The sequence below is a fragment of the Charadrius vociferus genome, unplaced genomic scaffold, assembly GCF_000708025.1.
Source record: "Charadrius vociferus isolate BGI_N301 unplaced genomic scaffold, ASM70802v2 scaffold223, whole genome shotgun sequence".
In the NCBI taxonomy this organism is placed as follows: domain Eukaryota; kingdom Metazoa; phylum Chordata; class Aves; order Charadriiformes; family Charadriidae; genus Charadrius; species Charadrius vociferus.
Window position 1 is genome coordinate 193,736 of NW_009647674.1, and position 21,228 is coordinate 214,963.

General features: G+C 44.6%; 2 protein-coding genes across 2 annotated transcripts in view; one reads left to right on the top strand and one right to left on the bottom strand.

The window, feature by feature from the left end:
- USP4 (ubiquitin specific peptidase 4 (proto-oncogene)) overlaps positions 1–11,346 on the top strand; it is a 48,089-nt gene extending 36,743 nt beyond the window's left edge. Inside the window, exons 12-20 of the mRNA XM_009881105.1 lie at positions 4,481–4,672; positions 5,242–5,327; positions 6,298–6,513; positions 6,589–6,659; positions 7,251–7,366; positions 8,265–8,414; positions 9,119–9,222; positions 10,796–10,884; positions 11,007–11,346. Of these exons, the coding sequence (XP_009879407.1) occupies positions 4,481–4,672; positions 5,242–5,327; positions 6,298–6,513; positions 6,589–6,659; positions 7,251–7,366; positions 8,265–8,414; positions 9,119–9,222; positions 10,796–10,884; positions 11,007–11,108 (1,126 nt within the window). The 3' untranslated portion in view covers positions 11,109–11,346. The remainder of the gene's footprint in view (positions 1–4,480; positions 4,673–5,241; positions 5,328–6,297; positions 6,514–6,588; positions 6,660–7,250; positions 7,367–8,264; positions 8,415–9,118; positions 9,223–10,795; positions 10,885–11,006) is intronic.
- Positions 11,347–15,779: 4,433 nt separating this feature from the next.
- EMC3 (ER membrane protein complex subunit 3) lies at positions 15,780–21,109 on the bottom strand. The gene is made up of 7 exons (XM_009881096.1): positions 21,055–21,109; positions 20,180–20,273; positions 19,374–19,478; positions 18,511–18,592; positions 18,280–18,359; positions 17,601–17,683; positions 15,780–16,022 (listed from the first exon to the last, which is right to left on the bottom strand). Exons 2-7 carry the CDS (start codon positions 20,184–20,186, stop codon positions 15,894–15,896), a joined length of 486 nt encoding a protein of 161 aa, XP_009879398.1. The 5' UTR covers positions 20,187–20,273; positions 21,055–21,109; the 3' UTR covers positions 15,780–15,893.
- Positions 21,110–21,228: the final 119 nt, after the last annotated feature.

Genomic DNA, 21,228 nt, shown 5'->3' on the forward strand with positions numbered 1-21,228 from the left:
TATTTTTTTCCTGTTTTTACTGTAGGGGTATGAGGGAAGACATGTTCAGCCTTCTGTGGGGTTTTTTGATTGTGGGTTTTTTGTTTGTTTGTTTTTTGGTTTGGGGTGGTTTTTTTTTTTCAGGGCACCTGGAATATCTTGAGACACTCATCATGAATTTTCTTGTCCCACTAAGGTGGTGGGAGATGCTGAATCTTGGGGGAAGGGGGAGCAGGGGAAAGAATTTAACTCCATTTGGATTTTAAACTGGATGGACAGTAACTGGTGTGTGTGTGGAATATCTGCCCTGGATGGCTAAGTTATATTTTTCCCTTTGAGCTGCTCAGTTTCTGGTTCATTGATTCTTGTACCTTACCTGTTGTGCTTTCTGGTAGTAAAACTTCAAGAAGAAGAAATGTGAATATTACTGGGCTTCTTGGTATTTAAGTGACTTCAAGTAACGCTTGTATGGATCCCAAAGTGAACCTGGCTCCTTTTACAGAAAAGGACAAAACTATGCATTTTCTTCTCCAGGTCACCTGAAAGGGGAGGAGAATTTGGGGCTAGAATTCTCCAAGCCTGTTCTTTCACGAGGCTTTGCACTCATCTCTTTCTTACCGTGACAGGCTTGGAAATGTACTGTAGTCCTGATGCGAGATGTGTTAATATTTAGCATCAGAGAAGCGGTAAGATGCTTACAGAAATAAGGGGAGTTGATAGAAGACTTGAAGCAAGATCGCTGGCACGATGTGTAAGGGCAGCGCAGCCAAAGAACGGTGGGACTAGCCCACTTCTCACAGCGTTGTAAAGGTTTCTCGTGAGGCATGTTGTTCCTGTGAAAGGACAGGGAGATCTGCGGCAAATGATCAGAAAGTCACTTATGTAAAGGTGGTCTGCAAATCAATTTGACGATGTTAGTTCAGTGTTTGTGCTGAATGCTCTCATTCTCCAGGCTAAGCAGAGAACAGCATTCAGCACATAACCAAAATGCTTACTATTTCTTTTTCTTAGGTTCTGTGAAGTGCAGCCCCGCTAGGACCTCCGGCTCCCGCTCCAATGTAACACCCAGGCATGCACCATGCTGGTGATATCACATCACCCAGGGATCCTGCTGGAGCTTGGAGCCGGCCTACAAGGGGTCAGGTAAGTACCACTTGAAAACAAACTCCACAGCCCATTTCAAGGGTATCGCTCTCAGTATTTCTTCTTAGTTCTTAAGGCCTAAGAAGAAATGTTTTGATGGATAAACTAGATACCCCTGTTCTCTTAGCCTGGCTAATGAGGCATATAATATAATATGTATTACTTACATTGATAAAAGTTTCACAAATTGATTTGCAGGTCACCTTTAACCTATAAAAGTGTGCATATTTGAATAAGATGTATTTAGTTTGACATGCATACCATATTTTTTGCCTTCTCTTACAACATGCTGTGTCTTATGTTTAGATGAGTTCATGGTCTTAAACCATGACTGGCTGCAAAAATGTCATGTTCGTTAATGCGACTGAGGCTACAACAATTACTGAACTGAGTTAGTTAGGCCAGCAAGCCAGCTAGTCCAGTAGTTTTATATGAAATGTTTGAAGTCTGTGAGATCCTGTAGCAGACTGATCTAGGGAGTTTGTTCTCACTTGCTGAAATCGGTGTTTGCTTGTTTGAAATGAGGGTTTGTGTCCTTTTCAAAATGAGCTTGTATTTTTTAAAGCTTTGGAAAAATCGTGCTGGTTGATTTCCATCATCCTTTTTAATCGTGCTTCTCTGCAAGACTGGCAAAATTCTGTGACCAGTTTCTACACGGCAAACTACCCGTTGTCTGGAAAAGTTACATTTGCAGTTTCTTATCTTTCTGTTTACCTGTTTGTGTATCTTCTGGAAAGTAAACAGATTAGGAGTATTTCCACTTCCTAGAAGAGATCAGAATACGTGCAGCATTTTCACCCAGGTTTTTTCCAGTCCTCTGTTCATTCTTATTGTCAACTTTTGAACCTATTGTAATTGCACAGCAGCATCTCTGGGTCGGTGTGCAGTAGTAATCCTATTTAGATGGATGTTTGTCAGCTTCTGCAACGGCATTTTTTTCTACCCTTCTCTGTTCTCTTACAAAACATCTTTTGTTGGTTGTTGCTGCAGACTGACTTGTGATCCACATGGTGTTTTCCAGGTAGAATTAATATCATAGATCCCAGCACTTGGGAGGGAATGTTTCAGTAACATGCAACATATATATTAGCCTACTGTTTAGCTCAAAGTATTCTTTTTCCTTTCAGTGCCCTTTCACGTAGCTCTGACTTGTCTTTCTGTAGCGTGTCACGCTCCTGTGCGCTTGCTTAACTTCAGTTTGCAGGGGAACAAAAGTTACCTACTTCATTGCTCACTGCCTCCTTTCTGAATTGTAACCACAGACCTGAAACCTTCACAATGCTGATGAAGACTGGTCAAGTCCTACCCTATTGCTTAGCTGTTTTGAGATACTTTTCAGAGTTGTCATAAATTATAAAGGCAACCAGCCAATGTCTGACAGTGGGGTAGCAGCTAAGGTAATGACTCTGACTTCTGGAAGTACGTTGTTTAGTCTGGTGTAGCATCATCTTTATCTTCTATTATTTCAGTTAAGTTATACATAAGTATAGTTTGTTGTCCGGTAATTCCCAGTATCAGCTCTATTGCCTTCCTTAAACTATAGATGAAGTATTTTATCTTAGATTTTTTTTTTTTTTTAGAAGGGATGGTTGTTGCTGTAGAGATTTGGAAAATGACAGCTCCCGATGCTGATACGTCTGCCTTTAACACTAGTATGTAAAAGCTATTCTGAGGTGGAGTGGGTAGAGGGGCACCTGAGTAACCAAATTTGTTATCTTTCAGTGAGGAGCGCGCGAGATGCTTTATTGCAGAGTGTTATAGAGGTACAGCATGCTGGCTGTTTTGTGATGGATGACACCTGCGTATGGGTAATACTTAGCTTTTTCTTTCTGTCCTGTCTGTTCTGTCGCATGGGCAGGGCTTTGTTCAGAACGTGCATGAGGGTGGAGTATAAATGGGGGCTGCATTAATTGCTGCTTGCAGAGCAGTGTAGGTGGCGTGAGAGGCAGTCACAAAAATGTCAAGGAATGCAGGCATGTCATGTACTGATTGGTTTTATAGGAGTCCAGCCTAAGGGTCTTGTAGGACGTGGAGTTAATTGTAGATGATGTTCTGGGACTGAGTATAGTCCTTTGTTATTTAAACAGTGCTAAGTGAATTAATTCATCTCTTTTTGGTGCTGTTTCTCAGGAAACTTTGGAAGGTGAAAACTGTATTCAGTGCTGTCGTCCAGCTGAATAGCATTGAAGCATAGAAAACCTCAACAGCTGTTTGCATTGGACTGTCCTATGCTTGCTCTGATCTCTAATGCTCTTGGTGGGCTGGGATGAGACCTTCCAGAAGGATATTTTTCTTCGTGTACTCTATTGCTTCAGTGCAGGCCCCAAACTGGGATCCCTTTTTGTTTAAGTAGGATGGAGCAGAACTACGACTCTGAAATTTGTTCTGCTGCCTGCTCTGTAAGGGCATTTTGAACACAGGAATAAAAAATCTTGTTTCTTGGCTCTTGAGAGAAGGGGAGTAGCTTGTCTAAAGCAGTTAACGGTACATTCAGATGTGTGATTGTGGTCTTGGTCGTTATGCGTAGTGACGTCTTTCACGAAGTCTTTCCTTTCTCTTTTGGTTCTAAGATAAGTCTGTTAGAGGTGACTCACCAAATAAAAGAGCAGTGTGACTTGGCATCCCTGAAAATGAATCTTTTGTAATAAATAGTCCTGAAATCCCTATCGTGAGCGAATACTGTGATAATGTTGGACCACGTGGTTTCTTTGACACTGACATCTGTGAATATCTCATTTGCTGTTTCACCCAGTAGTACAAGCTGTGTCTCAGTATTCTCCCTGTTCTCCAGTGCTGTTTGTTTTCTTCCAGAATGTTTTTCTTGTGTGTTTGCTGACCTTGAATTTTTCTGTGAAGCAGATGTTTCCAAACTCTTTGTTTTCTGAAACCCTGGCTGCTCAGTGGTGTGAGCTCAGGCCATTAACTGTACGAGAGCCTGGGAGAATGCAAGACCTGAGGTATTAGAAGGGTTTCTTTCTCCAGAGGGAACAAACGTTGTCTGAAGTATTTCAAAGTGCATTTAGTATCTTTCACTGATGCCATGATCTGGCTGAAGCAACATGTAGTTGTCAGGGTAATGTCTTGAGAGGTGAGTGGCAATAGGGATGTGAATTAGGAGTAAAGACAGAGGGAAGGTGGCAGTCGAGTCGGTGGTAGGTATGTATCCTGGGCTATTGTGTGCCATGAGAAGTTTTCAGGAAACTGCTCTGTCTGTAGCATGAAGACAGAGTACAACCCCTTTTTGTCCTTCTCAGGAGGACCCGGTGGAGAGACTTGTTGGACTGAGTTCATATTGGTTCTACCTTCTGTGCTTCTTGGCAGTGGAAATAACCCGTGGAAATACCTGTCTTTCGAACAGATATGAAGTTTGCAAGCCAAGTGAGGATGGCTCGGAGTATGTTACTCTCTCTGTTTACTTTCGGGAAAAGACAATGAGGCAATCCAGCAATACTTCAGGGACCATACTCTTTGGTCAGCCACTATTAATATCTGTGCCGAAACACAAGCTCACTGTGGATCACTTGTACAGTGTGGTTTTGGAGCAGATCAGGTAAGTCATGTCTGTACCTTTGAATCCTATGCAAAGTTCTAGTGGTCAATTATTCAACTACACTGTAATAGGATTACTGTGTCCTTGTTAATGAGAAGAATTTTCCTTGATTTGTGTGTGGCGTATAAACCAGGATTTGCATTGCAGTAGTGTCTGGAGGCCTGGGGGGCACTTCAAGGCCCTATTTTTTGGGGGCCTCTGTAAAAGCAGGCTGTAAGATAATGGTGGTGGGGGGCACAAGGGAAGGTGCCTGCTTGGTGTTGCAAAATGGGTCAGGAGCAGAACTCGGGCCATGTTTTCAGGGCTCTTAGATGGGGCCACCATATCTTATTTTTTCCTCTTCCATCTACTGCCAGTAAAAATTGGAACAAGCTGTGAGAACGGAGACTCACTGAATTGTTGTTGTTTGACTCATTCTGAGAGCTCTTGGCCTGTAAATGATGCTGCACAGGATGGGTTCTGGTTTGCGGAGGGGGTTGGACAGCAAGAACTGATGATGGAGAGGGGTGCTGCTGTTCTGATATACAGCTTTCATATAATTGCGTGATAAACATATTCCCTCTGTTTAGCCGCTATGTGAAACTCCCTTTGGACGAATACTCTACACCCTGCCTAGACAAGGGAACCTGCAATGGCTCCAATGGTGTGGTTGAAGGTAAAGTCCTTTCAAAATTGGCTGGGAGCTTTTTAGCACTTAAAGCTTTTTATTAGCATTTGGTTTGTGCTGTGTGTATTTGGCTTAAGTTCTAGCAGATTGTTTTTTCACAATGATTAAACCACGCTATTGCGTAGGACTTCTGCATGAGAAGTCTTGTAGACCATTTTCCTTCCAAGGGAGAATAGGTGTGTGTAAGAGGCAGCAGGAGAACAAGGTGTGATGTGCATTTATCTTGACCAATGTTAGGGAAGTCCTTGCTTCCCTATTTGATGTTCAGGTGCCTCCCTCCAGAGGCAACTCCTTTCCTAATGTGCACTTTAGTGATGAAAACTGGCCTGTTAAGTCACAAAGACAAGTTCTGGGGAAATAAAGTGGAAATGTTATTTTCTATACATGGACTTACAGGTCTCATTCATAGGTTAGATGCTTACAAGGAAGCTTTTGATGCTGATGGCAAATGCCTATTTCCCTTTCCCCTTTGAAATGATTCACTTGTGCTGCTGTGAGAGTAACAACTGGAACAAGTTATATGGGAAATTTTAAATGGGGGGAAAAAGAAATCTGCCCATTTTTCCCAAAGAATGGAAATAACTTTCCTGGAGACTTAAATATTCCCTTCTGTAAAGACACCCAACTGTGGCCTTGCTGATTCTCTCTTGGGATGTTTGTTAGGGTGTCCTGTCAGAAGGTGTGATTGTTAACCTGTGAACTGAGTGCTCTCCGTCGGGTCTGATACTAGGATATAAAACCCAGCACATCACCTGGGATCCGCTAAAGGAAAAAAATACAACTTCAGATGTAGCGGTTAGCAAGCACAGATTTCTTTTTCTGCATGTCTTTTCGTTATTTCTGAGTAATGACTCAGTGTGTGTCATAACAGGCTCCTGCAAATGGCTGTCCATGTGAGGTTTCCGTCTAAACTTTCACTGAAGGTCTTTAATATTGCGTTTGTTTTGAATTTTGCCAGGTGACATTGAAGAGATGGAGCACCAAGATGGTGGCCAGGAAGGCAAGGAAAAGCTGGCAGAAGTTGATCCCTGCCACTCTGAGGGTTGTATGCAGATCGAGACACCGAGAGACCTGCAGCCTTGCAAGAAGCAGCATTTCACTTTTAGCCTCGTGAATTCCTCTGGGACCTCTGAGATAAACTCCATTGTAGAAGGGAAAATCTTAAAACTGAATGGTAATTATTGTCTTGCTATCTTTTTTCCTTCCTTCTTCTTACACCTTTGCAATAAATGTTTTGTCTTTCTTGTAGCTTTTTCTGCGCTTGCTATTGACTGGGATTCCGATACACGGAGGCTACTTTTTGATGAACAGGAGGCACAGGTTGTAATATGCACTTTTCCTAAATAATTTGTATGTAAATTGCATGGTACTTAAAAGATTACAGTAAATGGTGAAGTGTAGGTGTAACTCCCTTCATAAAAATTGGAGTCACCAGCATGTTTACTTAAAATCTTTTTGTGATAAGGTCTATAGATCTATAATTGCTGATCTGTTTCCAGTGTGTTCTGAAAAGCAGATATTTTAAAGTAGTCTAGTTCGTAGTCCACTCAACAAACAAAAACTCCTAAAACTTGTAAGAAACCTGAAACCATATTCATAGAGCCAAGTAGAAAGCGCAGTATGCTTTCTGAAAGAGCTCTGCTGGATTGTGTTTTGTAACAGAATAATGTGTTGTTACTCTTTTTTGCAAAAGACCCAAACCTTACCAACTTTGAAGAAAGAAGATATTATATTTTCTTAGGGACTGTTTGTAACACAAGAAAGGAGTGGCTGGAAGCTTGAGATGATTGTGTGGGTGGGGAAAGGAGGGTCAGAAATAGGCCGTGTGGTGAAGGTGAGCGTGTCCTTTTTTGTGATGTCAAGGATTAAAGACTACATAGAATTGAATAAAGCATGCATCTCTTTCACTAGGCATTTGAAAAACACGGAAGTATGTTACAACCACAGAAGAAGAAGGCTGTCGTAGCCCTCAGAGACTGCATCGAGCTCTTCACTACTATGGAAACGCTTGGTGAACATGACCCATGGTAAGAGGCTCTGTCAGCCTGCCGTGTCTATAGTAAAATGCTGTAACTATTTGAGTTCACATTATTTGTCATGGGATTCTGATAATTTCCCAGGTCTGTCCTTTTGTCTTTGTCTATGAGAAGTCTGTCAGTTCTGTGTTAAGTTGTTGACTCAATAGCCTACAGATGTGTGTTAATAAAAAGGTTTTGTTTCCTGCCTTTATTTAAAAAAAAAATAATAATAGTGAGAGTGGGCATGCAGCTTTCAAAGGTCAGGCTATTTTTAATTCCTCAGCACGTGTCTGTCTTCCAGACAGTGTCAGAGGAAGCAGTTGTGGTAATAAAGAGTGAAAGCACGTGGCTACCTTAGGGATTAATCCTGTATTATTTCTAGCTTGAACCAGTCCTGATCTGCTCCTAACTCTGCTTAAAATCCCTAGTCCAGAGAGTACAGCGGATCCTAAGTAACCAAAATGTGATTACTGTGTGTGCAGATCATCTTTGGAGGCATTTTGCTAGCTGTGTAGGAGAATAACTCATAGTGTAGTAAGTGATTGTTTATTATTAATTTACAATTACATGCTGTAGACGTATTTGCAACTGTTACCTGTTTGAGCTGCATCAGGAGATAATAAAGGAGTAATGGAATCTTAAAATCTTTTTTAATCCACAAAAGAAAAATTAATCTTTGTACGCTGTTCAGTTAACACACTTGGTATAGAATGTTTTGCCTGTAAAGTGAAAGCAAGTTGCAGTTTGGAAACCTCTGAGGAAGTGTGTTCACCTGCATATTCCACAGCCAAAATGCCTTCTGTGAGGCAGGGATGGCACTGTGCTATTGAGGCATCTTTTAATGGAAGGCCAGAAGCTTTTCTTTTAACGTAGTCATTCATTTCCTTGTTTGTTACTCTTTCCTCAGGTACTGCCCTAACTGTAAGAAGCATCAACAGGCTACAAAGAAGTTTGACTTGTGGTCTTTGCCCAGGATTTTGGTAGTGCATTTAAAACGCTTCTCATACAGCAGATACTGGAGGGATAAACTTGACACTGTTGTGGAATTCCCTATCAGGTAGGATTCTTCCCTCAAGTTAGGAAGAGCTTGAAGAAGCTGGTCAAGAGAAATCTACTTCTGATGTTACTGCTGAGTGGGCTTGTTATTAAAGCTGTAACTGGAACAGCTCTGTCTTCTGGGTTTGAACTGCAAGATAGCAGGCATGAGTTGGTTGGTTTTCTGTGTTTGGGTTTTTTTTGTTAATGTTAACCTTAATCAGTTCTACACATCTGAAAGAACACTGGTTACTAGCAGGTTCTGTTTCTTCTGAAATTGGGTTAAAGCCATGTTAAAACCAAGAGAACTTCTACAGAGAATTTAGCAAATTTCTTGGGCAGAGCTGCATTTGTAGTACTGAGGATTGCACAAGAACAAGGTGAAAGCCTGCCTCATTCCTCTGCTTCTGCCTGTCAGCATCCTGCTGCAGGATGAAGCGTATCCCTTACTACTACACTTCTCATGCCTGCACAGGGCCACTCTGAACGGTCTTTTATTTGGCACCTCCCTCTAAATCTTTTGGCAGCACTTGATGTGTTTACAAGGAGCTGCCCTGTGTGGGAGGGGTAATGTCTGGTATTTACACTAACATCTGGCTGTTGAGCAGCAGAGTGCAGCACTTCTCCACCAGCACTGCCTGCCTGCAGAGCTTCACTGGTGTCATGCATCAGTCTTCTAAAAAGCGCTGATTACTGGTGTACTGATACTCTTGGATTTCCTTTCAGGGGTTTAAACATGTCCGAGTTTGTCTGTGACCCAAGAGCAGGCTCATACGTGTATGACCTCATTGCGGTTTCCAATCACTATGGAGCCATGGGAGTAGGCCACTGTGAGTAACTGCTTCTCTGTTCTTTGTACGCGAGGATATGTAGGCAGAGGGCTCGTGGGAGGGCTCTGTGCGTTGAGACCTGCAGCAGCCCTCACCAAGGATGTCTAGGTGTCTCTGTTCTGTGTGCAAGTGGGTATCATATTGGAAGGTAATGTCCTTCCCGTTGGGATTTGCAGAGCAGCTGGTCAGTTTGTGTAGTTTGCAGCTGCCTGAAGTCTGATTCTGACGCCTGTGGGACCTTGGTTAGTAGTCATAAGAAGATGTGATGATGTTCCCCAACTTATCAGTGGAGTCAAGACTTTTCAGTACTGAATATGAAATTGTGGAAAGAAGCTCCTTACTAGAAAGTGCTGGGGAGAGTCTTCAGTGTAAGCTGTCAGTTCAGCTCCAAGACTCAGCCTCTTGCCCTGCAGCATGCCAGAGGGCAGCTGATTGTCCAGTGTGGGTGCAGCATCGCAGCTGCAGAGCAGAGACTGCCAGCGGCTGAGCCAGCCAAACGCAGGAGCTTGCCGGGTTCCCTCAGTGGTGGTGAGACGAGGTCTGACAAGAAGCAGTTTGCCCATAGGCCAGGAAGACAGAGCAGAGGGCATACCTTGTCAGGAAGCTGGGTCTAGTGCCTTTCTGCGTTTCCTCTCCTCAATTCTGTTTGCTGCGATAGCAATTTAAAGCGGATACTTTTTTTTTTTTCCTTTCATTTTCCTTTATTCCAGACTTTGTCTAAAACAAGCAACAAACGTGTAGTTCTTGGGACCTTGGTTGCACAGCTGTCATTAGCTTGCAGTGGAATGTCTCCATCTTTGCACTGACAAGGGCTCATGTAGCAGGGAAAATGTCGTGCCATCAGGGAAAAAAAACCTCTTTGTTATATATAGACAAGTCTATTTTCTGTCACTGGTTTTGTTGCAGCATAAAAGAGATACATTTGTAAGTGGAGTTCCCTCTATCAGGTGTCTGTGCAGATCTGTGCTGTAGGTGACACTTCTAGAACCACCCAGACACATTTTACTGTGAGAGGATGGTGAACTCCTATTTGGCAGTGTACGTGCTTAATGTGTAGGGTATGTCACTGCAGGATAGCATTAGCTGGGGGTGGGTATGTTCTGAGATTGGAGATCATAGTCACAGAAGTCTTGGTTGGAAGAGACTGCAGGACTTTAGTCCAACTTCCTTCTTGAGTGAGGACTCTTGCAAGCACTAGGTCAGATCCATCATCAACAGAAAACTTCTCTTTCACGTGAAAATGCAGAGTCTTAAACTGTCTGTTTGGGAAAGCTCTTGCTTGGGGTGTGAACAGAACACTATAATTTTTTTCTGAAGTTTTTGTCCTATATCTTGGATATCAAGGGTAAGTTTGGTATGTGGGACATGGTTTTAGGCCAGCTGGACCAGCTAAGTGCTCTAGAAGATGTGTATGCTGGTGAACTAGGTTTGGGGTAGTTAATCTCAAAGCTAGCTCCTGGCCTCCTGTGCACACTCAGTTTGAGCCTTGAGCATCGCTAGTGCACCACAGCTGGCGTGGTGTTACCTACTGGTCTTCCCCGGAGTCCTGAGCTGCAGTTTCTTCTCCTGACAGACACCGCCTACGCAAAGAACAAAGTGAATGACAAGTGGTACTATTTTGATGACAGCAGTGTATCGGTGGCTTCAGAAGACCAAATAGTGGTGAGTATTTGGCTTGAGGCTAACCTGAGTTTGTGCTGAAAGTGTGGTTCCCTGCTTTGAGCATTACACTTCCAGCCAAGCTGTGTGGCTTGTTTCAGATGGTTTTCTTCTTTGTTTGGTAGACAAAAGCTGCATATGTGCTGTTCTACCAGCGCCGAAACAGCGAGGAACATACTGCCCCATCTCCTCCCCAAGAAGAGTGCGACGGCATGGATACCAACTAAACATCACCTCCAGCACTCGGCCACCATGTTAGCGGTCGCTCTTCTAAAGCCATGCCTGAGGCATCTGAAAATTTTTCTTCCTTCTGTAGGAGTCAAGCAGAAAATCTAGCACTGAAAGATTCAGTGCTGGGGGTTGCAGAATAGCACTGGAGAGCCAGGAGTAGGTGCTGACACTTGGGTATTTAGAGGCCAAAAATAATATATATTGGAGCTTCAATAAAGTTCTTTTTAAAATCTGGCTGAGCTGTGTGGCTAGAGGCAGGGGTTGGGGCTGAGCTGGGCTGGGGCTGTGGGTCGTGGACTGAGGGTTGTAGCTGGGGTCGGGAGAGCACAGCCTGAGCTGGAGGCCAGGTCACAGCTGAGCCTTGCGGGGCCTGTGGAGGAGTATGGTTGGTACGATTCTGTGAATCGGCATGAGGGCTTCTTCCCAACCCTCTGGTGTTGCTGTTGGGCCCTGCCTGTGTCAGGGAGGCTTGCCGCACCCTTTCTGGAAGCCGAGTTCAAATCTTTGTACCTCTGGCCTGTCTGTTGCAGTCTCCGCCATCGTACTTTGGTCCCCTTGCTACGCAGCAAACTTTTCTCTTTCTTGTGTCCTTTCACCGATGCATTTGAGACTCTTCTGGGCAGTTTTGACTCATCCTTTTTCATGTGAACAGTGAATCCGGTAGTCTAGGGAACTTCCCCAGAAGTGAATCATCCCTGCCTGCGTGGCTGGCGTGCGCAGCCTGATCCGCACAGCGATGCAGGGTGCAGCTGCTCTGGCTCTGGCTCCCAGTCTTCTGCAGAGAAAACAGTCATCTGTAACGCTGGCGATTTCTTATCCTCTTCATCCATCTCCTACACCCCTCACTTCCAGGCTGCTCTGCAAGTGCTTTTCTGCCTCCACCGTTCCTCCTATGGTTTGTGCGGTGACAGCATTTTTCTCCTTTTTTTGTTTATTTATGTGGCTTCTTAGAGCTTTTTCTCCAGCAAAGCTCAGCACTGTGTCCCCAGAGCTGTCACCTGTAAGGATGACAGCCCAATGCAATGGATTGTGTGAGGGTTTTAGCCTTTTCTCTTGCAACTTTTCTTGTTTTTTGGACTGCTTTTTCAGCCTTTCTCCTCCTCCCTTGAGTGCTGCCCTCTAGATCCCTCAGACCATTGTCTTCTGTGAGGCTGCAGGTGTGCCGGTCCTGTCCGAGGTCTCTCTTTGCCTTAGCTGTTCAGTAGTTCCGCTCCATCTTTTCAGCGCAACCAGCAAATGCTCTTCCCTCTGTCCTCCTTTACTGGCTGTGTTACTTTGTTAGGACTCAAGTCCCGCTTCCTTCTTGAAGGAGGACTCCTGTGAGTGCGAGATCTGGTCAGTCCTCAGTGGAGAACTGGTATTCCATGTGAAAAATGGGAAAAATCTTGAGCCTTAGCCTTCGTGTTTTAGGGCAAGATCTAGCTGAAGATGGTGAACCAAAACCGGAGGGTTTTTCCTTCTTGGAGCCATGAGTGTTGGCAGAACAAAAGGCTACTGACCTGCTTTCCCCCCCCCGGAACGCGTGCTTGCTGCCACTTGGTCCTCTGTGCACAGTCCCTGGGGCTTCACTGCTGGCCATAACCTTCTCTTCTGATGGTCAGCTTAACAATGATCATCTGTTTAACTCCAAATAGGCCAGCTCAGTTCCCTTTCTGCAGCTCTCGGCAACAAGCCCCGTAGGAAATTGTTGTGTGCCCGTCCTCGCACCTCTGCTGTGCTGCAGCTGAGCAAAGCCCCAGCCAGCTCCTCGCTGTCGTGTCCCGCTCCTCGCAATGGGCAGGGAGGGCAGCGCCATGTGGCCCCTTAGCCAGGGCACTGGAAGGTGATGGGAGGAGGGAGGGCTGCCTCTAGCTGGTACACTAGTGTTTGTGATCCTCTTCGGTGGAATTTTGCTTTTAAAGCATTGAAATTTGAATTTTGAGATCTAAATTGCTTATTTGCTTCTGCTGTTCTGTTTTTGGGGTTGTTTGGGATTTTTACATCTCTTAATATTTTATTTCTGTTCTTTTTTTTTTTTTTTTTCCTTGTTGCTGAGGGGAGCATCCAAAAAGCAAGTTTTAAGCTGTAGGACTGCACTGAATTACTCTGATCAGCATTTTTTTGTTCATTTTATCCTGAAAGAAAATCATGTGGGCATTCCAAAATGGGGAAGAGAGGAAAGGGAGGGGAGTGAAATATCTTTTTGAAAGAAAAAAATCAATCTGAAATAGCCTTTGTTCTCCTCCTCGCCTCTCTACCTGTGCTGACGCTGAGGAACGCATCAGTGGGGCTAAATCGCCGATGCTCAGATGCTGAGCAGACTCTGTTGTACTGCAGAAAAAGCAGCCCAGCTCTTACTTTCTCTGCCTCTGAGCGGATGGGCTTCAGCTGATGTGTGTGTGCTGTAATACTGGACCTGGTTTTTAGACTAGCACTTTGTAAGTGGCTGGCTCTATTGTACAAAGAGGAAAATTAAAGAGTGGTTTGCACTGAAACTGGGTTTTGTTGTATTTTCAGCTTTTGTTACGGGAGCTGAGACTGCTGGTTGTTGGGATGCCTGGTGCTCCAGGTGCTCTTTCGGCCGGGGAGGGTGAGTCCTGCGGAGCCGAGCCCTGCTCTGCCAGTGGGGGTTTGGGAGAAGAGCAGCCCTTGCCTGCACCGCTCTGTGCATCTGAGTTCGTGCTCGCGCCAGGGTTGCGTTTTCTCCCCTGTGCGTTGCTGATATCTGGTGCCGCAGCAAAGCCCGTCCTTGCCTTTCTGGGGCACAGGGCAGCCTCAGCTATGGCTTCTTCATCATTCCGCTTCCTCTGTGGATTTCAGGAGCACTCCTGGCCTTCCTGCTGTCCCGTTTTCTCCAGGGCTGCTTGTGGCTGTGCCATGAAACAGTTGTCCTGCAGTCACTGCAATTTCCTCCTCAATGCGACCTGAACAAGTATAGGAGAGCAGGATGGGAACGACTGAGGAAGTTAAATGCAACAGTCTCGTGTGCATTCAGCATTGGTGCGCCTGCTGGGAATCTGGCTATTGTCAAAATCTTGCAGGTCAAGGCGGGCTGTGAAGCCCTGGTAAGGTTTGGAAGTCTTCATGTCGCCATTACAGTGTAACAGTGGAGGAGCTTGATCTTGGCTGGAGCCTCAGAGAGGGTGAGAAGAGCCTTACCGTAGAACAGCAGATGGTGAGCGTCCCTATGAAGTGCTGTCCTCCAAAGCATCACACAAAACCCATCACGAGAAGAAGGGAAAGCAAAGGGGCAGCTTTCGGGTGCAGAGGTGTTTGGGTGTTCAGTGTGCAGGCATGGCTTGTGCAAGAGTGCCGCGGGCATGAAGCAGGATGAAGTTCCCCATTGCAAAAGGGAGGGGAAAATAACCTGACCTACCAGTTGTGTTGTCAGTGAAGCGCTGTTATTAGCATTCAGGAAAGAGGTTTCTGAGGCAGAGAACATCATCTCTAAGCTCCTGTTCAGAAGGGACATGATTTTGGTAAGAACAGGAAACAGGCTCTGTCTCAGTTTTGGCTCAGCTCCTGCTTTTACGAAGGTTTGCAATTTCACTCTGAAAAAAAGGGCTCAGAATAAAGAGGGGGAAAAAAAAAAACCAACCCAACAGCCACAGAGTATGGAAGAGTTTCTGTTTAAGAAGCGTTTCCCTGGGTCAGGGCACTTCACCCTGGGGAAGAGAGATCTGAGGAGCTCCTGCAGAAGGATGAGATGGGAGCAGTTGCTCACTGATCTCTACAGTGCAGGAAGATGGTCAGGTGGGAGGCTTAAAACAAGAGTATATATATATATATATATTCCCCCCCCCCATCCCCACCGGGCAAACTGAATGGGGACCGCAGGGAACAGCCAGGCACTCGTGCTAGGTGCGCATCCTGCTGAGGGTGGCAGGCAGGAGGGGCTCTGTAGGCACTCTGAGGTGCTTATAAATGGACTTAGGAAGGATTACATTAATGGGGAATAGTCTGTGTTTGCTACCTCTGCATAGACATACCATCTCTGGCTCCCCGCTGCCCAACGACCTCTGAGGAGCTGCTGTGTCCAGGAACCAAAGCAGCAAAGAAGGGGCCAGAAGTTGCCCCTGTGGCCATTGGTGTGTCCACCACCAGGTTGACCAGGGCAGAAGAAAGCAGATGGGATTTTGCAGCGCTGCGGAGCCTTGGTGCAGACTTGGATACGAGGGGAAGGTGAGCTGTCCCATGCTTTGCAGTGGGCAAGTGGTGAGTATAACCCTCTTGCCTTTTTTTTTTTCTTCTGAGAAAGCTTCAAACCCCAATTATTCTAACAGGAAAAAGTATAAAGAGGACGGACAACCACCGCTTTCAGAAACTGAATCCCCAGGCTCCTTCTGAAGATGTGTTAGATACTTTGTCCCTCTTAGTTTTGAATAGCTAACATGATGATGTCTTAATTGTTCAAAAGCACAGGATAACTAGTTGTGTGTTTGTTTAAAAGGATAAAACTGGAGACACAGGCACTACTTGTACTTTTTCAGTCTCATGATGCTTTAAGTTCCTTAACTGCAGCAAGCTTGCTCTTTGCGTACTAGAACTAGAAATTTTAGGTCTTTTCTCCAGCATACGTTTCCCAGGAAGACAAACACAACTCCAGCTAGAATGTCACCGAGAGCCTTTGGCTCAAATACAACATACTCGGTCCTGGGGCTCAAATCAGAGTTAGGGCACTGCAGTTCTGAACATGGTGTTTTTCTTTTATTCTCAGCCTTTCTAAAATACATTATACAGTTTTAAGTAACATTTCTTTTCAAATGACTTTTACAAGAAGAGACAAAAGCATATTCTCAAATTCAGAAGATGGAGGTCTGGAGTTCTTCCTTAAACATGCCTTCAAAATGGAGGTCTTTTGCCATGAGCTCTTCTTCTACATCTTCTAAGGCCCATTGATGATCAGTCAATTCTAAAGCTTCCCATTCCGTCTGCATTGATAATAAACAGAGAAAGGAAAGCAACATAGTATTAAAGTAGTTAAGAGCTACGCAAAGCAGTGCTTACCTTAAAACTGCAACAAACCCCGAGTTCTATTAAAATCTGGCAATCCTGTCAGCTCTCTGACATCAGTGTTTTACACTTAATGGGGTGTTAGGCGTTGGTCAACACAAGTACATCATAGAAATTAGAATGATTATCTGCTTGTTGAGAACGATCTAACTTTCTGGAATAGTCCATTTCTTCTAAAACAGCTGTCTCTAGAAACACAGCCAGTTCTGTTCTGGGGGGTCAAGGGCTTTGTGGTTACTTAATTCTTTAGTTCAGAGGCATTTGATAAAAACAGTTATAGGCCAAAAATTTTGCAACTGATCACAGACACGATGCGCCTCGTTAGACTGTTCCCTGATCAACAAGCTCCCTGGAGCTGCAGAGTATATGAACTCATTAAGCCAGGTGTTTGTAGCACCCCATGACCTAAAACCAGAATTCCATCCTAAATATGAAAACAATCTCCCCCACTACTTATTTTCTACCACCTACGAACACAAAAGTCTCCTCCTCTTACTCCATTAAGTGTTGGTCCAGTAAGTATTGTGAAGTAAGCTGCATACAGCCTGTAAAATCATGTCATTTGATGCCCAGAAAAAGATTTGTATTTCTTGGCCAGAACACTTCTCCTGCAACATGGGCTTGCTTTCTTTGTTCCTGCTGGGGACCATGTAGCAGGTTTAGGTCCCTATGGAGCTGAATGGCAAAACTGCTCTGGATATCCAGTACCGGGAAGGAAGCGGAGGGGCGTGAGCCAGGAGAGTGCGCGGTACTGGTTGGAATTGCCCCTCAGTGCTGACAGTTTGTTACAGAACAGTCACTGCTCCAGCAGAGCTGCAAACCGCAGCCACCCTCTTCCCTGGCTGAGCCTCTGGCTGGCTGATGTGGGTTTTTTTTTAACCAGGCAGGTTACTGAATACAAGAAACTACAGGAGCCAGACCATCCTGACTTCCCAGGCAGCAGGTTGTGTGTGGGTAAATCTCTACACACAAACAAATCAGGACCTTCCCTTCATGCATAAACTAGGGTGTGAAAGGTAGAGGCAGTCTGATGAGCAAGTGCCTACAGAGACTGCTTAGGAGAACTTCAAGACATGGTCAAATCCTGACAGATTTTCAGTTGAGCTAACTCGCTTACTTGATTTTCTTACCCATGTTCCATTACGTGCCTGCTGGACTTGTGCTCAGCTGCATTATAACACAACTTTTTGGGAGCCAGCTTCTGCTTTGGAACTAGATCTCAAGGGAAAGAAAAAATCTTCCTCTGCAAAAGCAGAAGACGGCACATGAATTCAGCTTTTCTATCAGGAGTGACTAACTAATCAGGTTTACTTCAGGGTAGTAGGGCTCTGCCAGACCCCCGGCAGCTTCCATACCCTTCATCAGTTGTCAGCTCTAATTTTAGGAACAGGAATCCAGAGCGATTCCCTTACTTGACGCAGGGAGAGGCTGAGAAACATACAGCCTGCAATCCTGCAAGTTCATAGCAAACAGGAGTGCAGGTGGGAATACTGTACCTTAAATGCTTTGTTAGTATCTGCTGGCATGGCCATTGCCGCCCCTGTCATTTGTTCTTGCATCACCCTGGACTGATCTGCAGCTACAAAAGAGAAAATGAGAGGTAGGTTTTTATTTGTGTCATTAAACAGCACTTCTTGGAGCACAGTTGCCACCAGGCTGGTTTCTAGCTCTAGCCAAGGAAGTTGCAGGAACACCCAGAATGCAATAGTGACGTGCCAGAAAGAGTTCTCAGACATCTTGTTCCCACCCCCTATATCGTAGCACAATTTAAATAAAATATGCAGACAAATTCAGGAAAATAATCTTCTACATGCCCAATACCCTCAGAAACAGTATCCACCCTGCCTTTGCAGTTATCATTGCAACTTTCTTTAAAGCTGATACTTGCTAGAAATAAAAGCAAGCCTGAGAGCAAAATTTCTGTGTGCCAACTTGATGGGAAGCAAAACATGGGTTAATTACCATGCCAGTTTACGAGCAATTAGCCAATGGCTGTTGCAGAAGACTTGGGTACTTACTGCAGGTGATGTCAACCCTAGCCAGTGGACGGTAACTTCAGAAGTAAGAGAGGCTCTCGAGCTTTTTGGATGGAAATTTAGAAATCCTTCCCTAGCCTCCCTCAGAAATCATCCCACGGAAGAAGTCATCTCTTTCACGGAAATGACAGCATCTTACCATTATCTTGGCCCAGGATGAGAGTATAAATGCTTCTGAGTCCAAACACATTCAAGAAGTACCAGGAAGCAGAGCTCACCCTGATAAATCAGAACAAGCATGGTTGATTTCAGTTCAAAGCTGGCTTGTGATCTCACTGCAGAAGCATGCACAGACCATTCAAGAGTTATTAACACATTCAAAATTTTCCAAGTGAATATTCGACCTTGCTTGCTGAGGCCAGGGGCTTACCAGGACGCATCTAAAGTGAGCAGTTCAATTCCCTGCTGCAACATTGGTTTAAAACGTAGTGTCAGAGGGAACGGGACCTTTGCTGCAGGGAAAAAAAAAAAAAAAAGCAGCTCAGTTTCACAAAGCGACACTAGGTAATTGCAGAGCAAATGGCAAAGCCAGCAGGTGCTTCTTTTATTGAATCTAATGCAGCCTGAATGGAATGCATACAAGAACAAGTTGACATGTACTTTTGAAAAAGCTGTAGTTCTGTATTTATTTTAATATGAAAAAACTTTTTGAAACTTAATCAGATGGTCAAACCATCACAGGTTATTGTTTCAGTGACTGCAAAGTGGAATGTCTTGTTAAGGAAACAATTACCACATGGACAGTAAGAAAAAGAAACAGAGCTGTGAATTTAAGGATGTATTTTTGATGCATACACCCTGCATTACACAGTAACCAACTTCCCAGGTAGGTTCAGAGGAAAATCCTCTGTATCAGCTTGAAGTTTAGGCAGATTTAATAAATTTAAGCATTGGTTTTGCCACAATTATTCCTGAATACGTGGGCTATTTTCTTTGTGACCACAGCCAGTAGTCTGAAAACTATTTTCCCTCTAGCTATTTTCTTTGTGACCAAAAAAAAAGCTATTTTCTTTTCAGACCAGTAGTCTGAAAACTATTTTCCCTCTTTTGCTATGGGGCAAGCAAATCGATGCGTGGAGTGAATAGCAGCAATGCCACAAGCCCAATTCACACTGCTTCCAATCGACTGCTTTCAGGGACAGGAGCAAATCTCTCATACAGGCCACACCCTTGAGGTCATCATCAGAAACATGGCCCGACCCATGGATGGGCTGTGTTATTCCAGATACTTACTTGTGACGAATCCCGAAAATGTCATGTTGATCCAACCACCAATGAGGATCATAGGCAGAACATTGGTTACATTCCCTTTCATCATATCTGTCAACATGGTAGGATCTGCAATTCAAAGATTTGATATAAGGTAGCAGTGTACCACAATAAAGGTAAACAAGAGATTACTTTACCACTGTCACCTATTTTAATTAAGAAACTGCATGAGAGAGAACAGTCCTATCCCACTATCTAGCCCCTATCTATTATTTTCCACTGTTGTAAAATACTTTGCAAAAAGAGAAGAGCAGCCAGTGTGGTGCTAGCAGCTGCTGCTGACGAAGGGGTCTTGTGTTCTCTGCTGTGTCTGACCCCATCCCTTGCTCCAGATCTCTGAACTGGCTGGACCCCTCTGTGAGCTGATTTAGATAGATAAGAGACAATGTATCATCCAGCTAATTTGCTGATGAGGTCTTTGGCCATGTTAAGAAGTTAAATCAGTTTAGAGAAGGTCCTGTGGGAGCTGGTGCAAAAACTTAACAAAAGGACATGAGTGAGAGCAGGACTTCCTATTTCTGGCAACACTGAGGTGGTTGTGGTCTCGAGAGACGCTGCAGGCAGCTGGAGGCTGAAGTTAAGCAAAATGAAGTAACCTAACATGTTGCTAACAGAGAGATCTCACTCCCCCCTGCTCCCCAGTACCCAGCTGCACAGTCCCACTCCCTCCCTCACATTCGCTGAACTCTTTGCAAAGTTGATTCACCTTCCTGCCTCAGCAGAAAGTTATCAGTTTTCTGCCTGGCTATATTTATGGTACCTTAACATACCTGTCATTGGTGAAGGAGGCACTACCTTTCTTTTCGTTTTCTTAAAAAATCCATCCTCCGGGTTATTAAAATAATATTTCCGGGTCAGGAACGACTGAAAAGAAAAAGAGCCAAAGCCAATGCCATAAGAAATTAAAGGTGTTATTTCTTGCTGCGACATGCAGACGTCTTATAAGCTCTTTCATAACACATCCTTCCTTCTTGGAGAGGTACTACGCTGTCCGTATGCTCTAAAGCTCCTCACTTTTCGGTTTCCCTGGATCCAGAGTACCAGCTCTCTGGCTTTCTAAAAGAATTTCTAAGAATTCTCTGAAGAAGAATCCACATTAATTAAAGAGCTTTTAGTGCTTTGTACAAAGTTCTTTCTGGCTAAGTACTGATACAAGTATATCTGGCATTTTCATTCCCCGGAGATGACTTACAGATTTTACAATATACATATTGGGCAGCAAGTGAGCCAGTACGAGCGACTGATTTTTAGTTCAGCAAACATTACAGCTGATGTCGTACGACTACCTCATTATCCTGAGCTTCTATTGAATCCCTGTGTGTTTCCTGGCAAATATTAAACACTATGGATCAGATACAGACTTCATTTTAGTACACAGTTAAAACACCAAGTAGCAGAAGCTAACATTAATGTCAGGGAAGACACATGTCCTGTGTCCAAGTTTCCTAAGCACCTGCTACCAACGGCGCTTCTAGACACCACTGTGAGCTGGGGGAGCCCCAGCCAGACCCTCTGACCCCACGGGGCACTTGCGCAGAAGCTGCCCGACGTCCCATAGCACTTCGATGATAACGACTTCTGCCTTTGTGCTTGATTTCGAGTTATCCTCTTTGTAAAGCATAAAGCCATTCGCGCATCTCCCTACCTGTTTTGGAATGTATTTTCCGTTTTCCCGAAGGACTCTGCTCCGAATCAGGACTTGGCTGGAAAAGAGACATGTGGCGTTAGCGGCAGGGCCGCAGGCGGGAGCAGGCCTGACGCTGCCCCCCCTTGGCCGGCGGGCGGGAGCGGGCCGGGCCGGGCCGGGCCGGGGGAGCCC

Coding starts and splice junctions, on each gene's coding strand:
- EMC3 (XM_009881096.1), bottom strand. Junction 17,684..18,279: donor CATCCTGGGCCAAGATAATG/GTAAGATGCTGT, acceptor TCTCTTTTGTAG/CTGCAGATCAGTCCAGGGTG. Junction 16,023..17,600: donor ATACTAACAAAGCATTTAAG/GTACAGTATTCC, acceptor TTATCAATGCAG/ACGGAATGGGAAGCTTTAGA.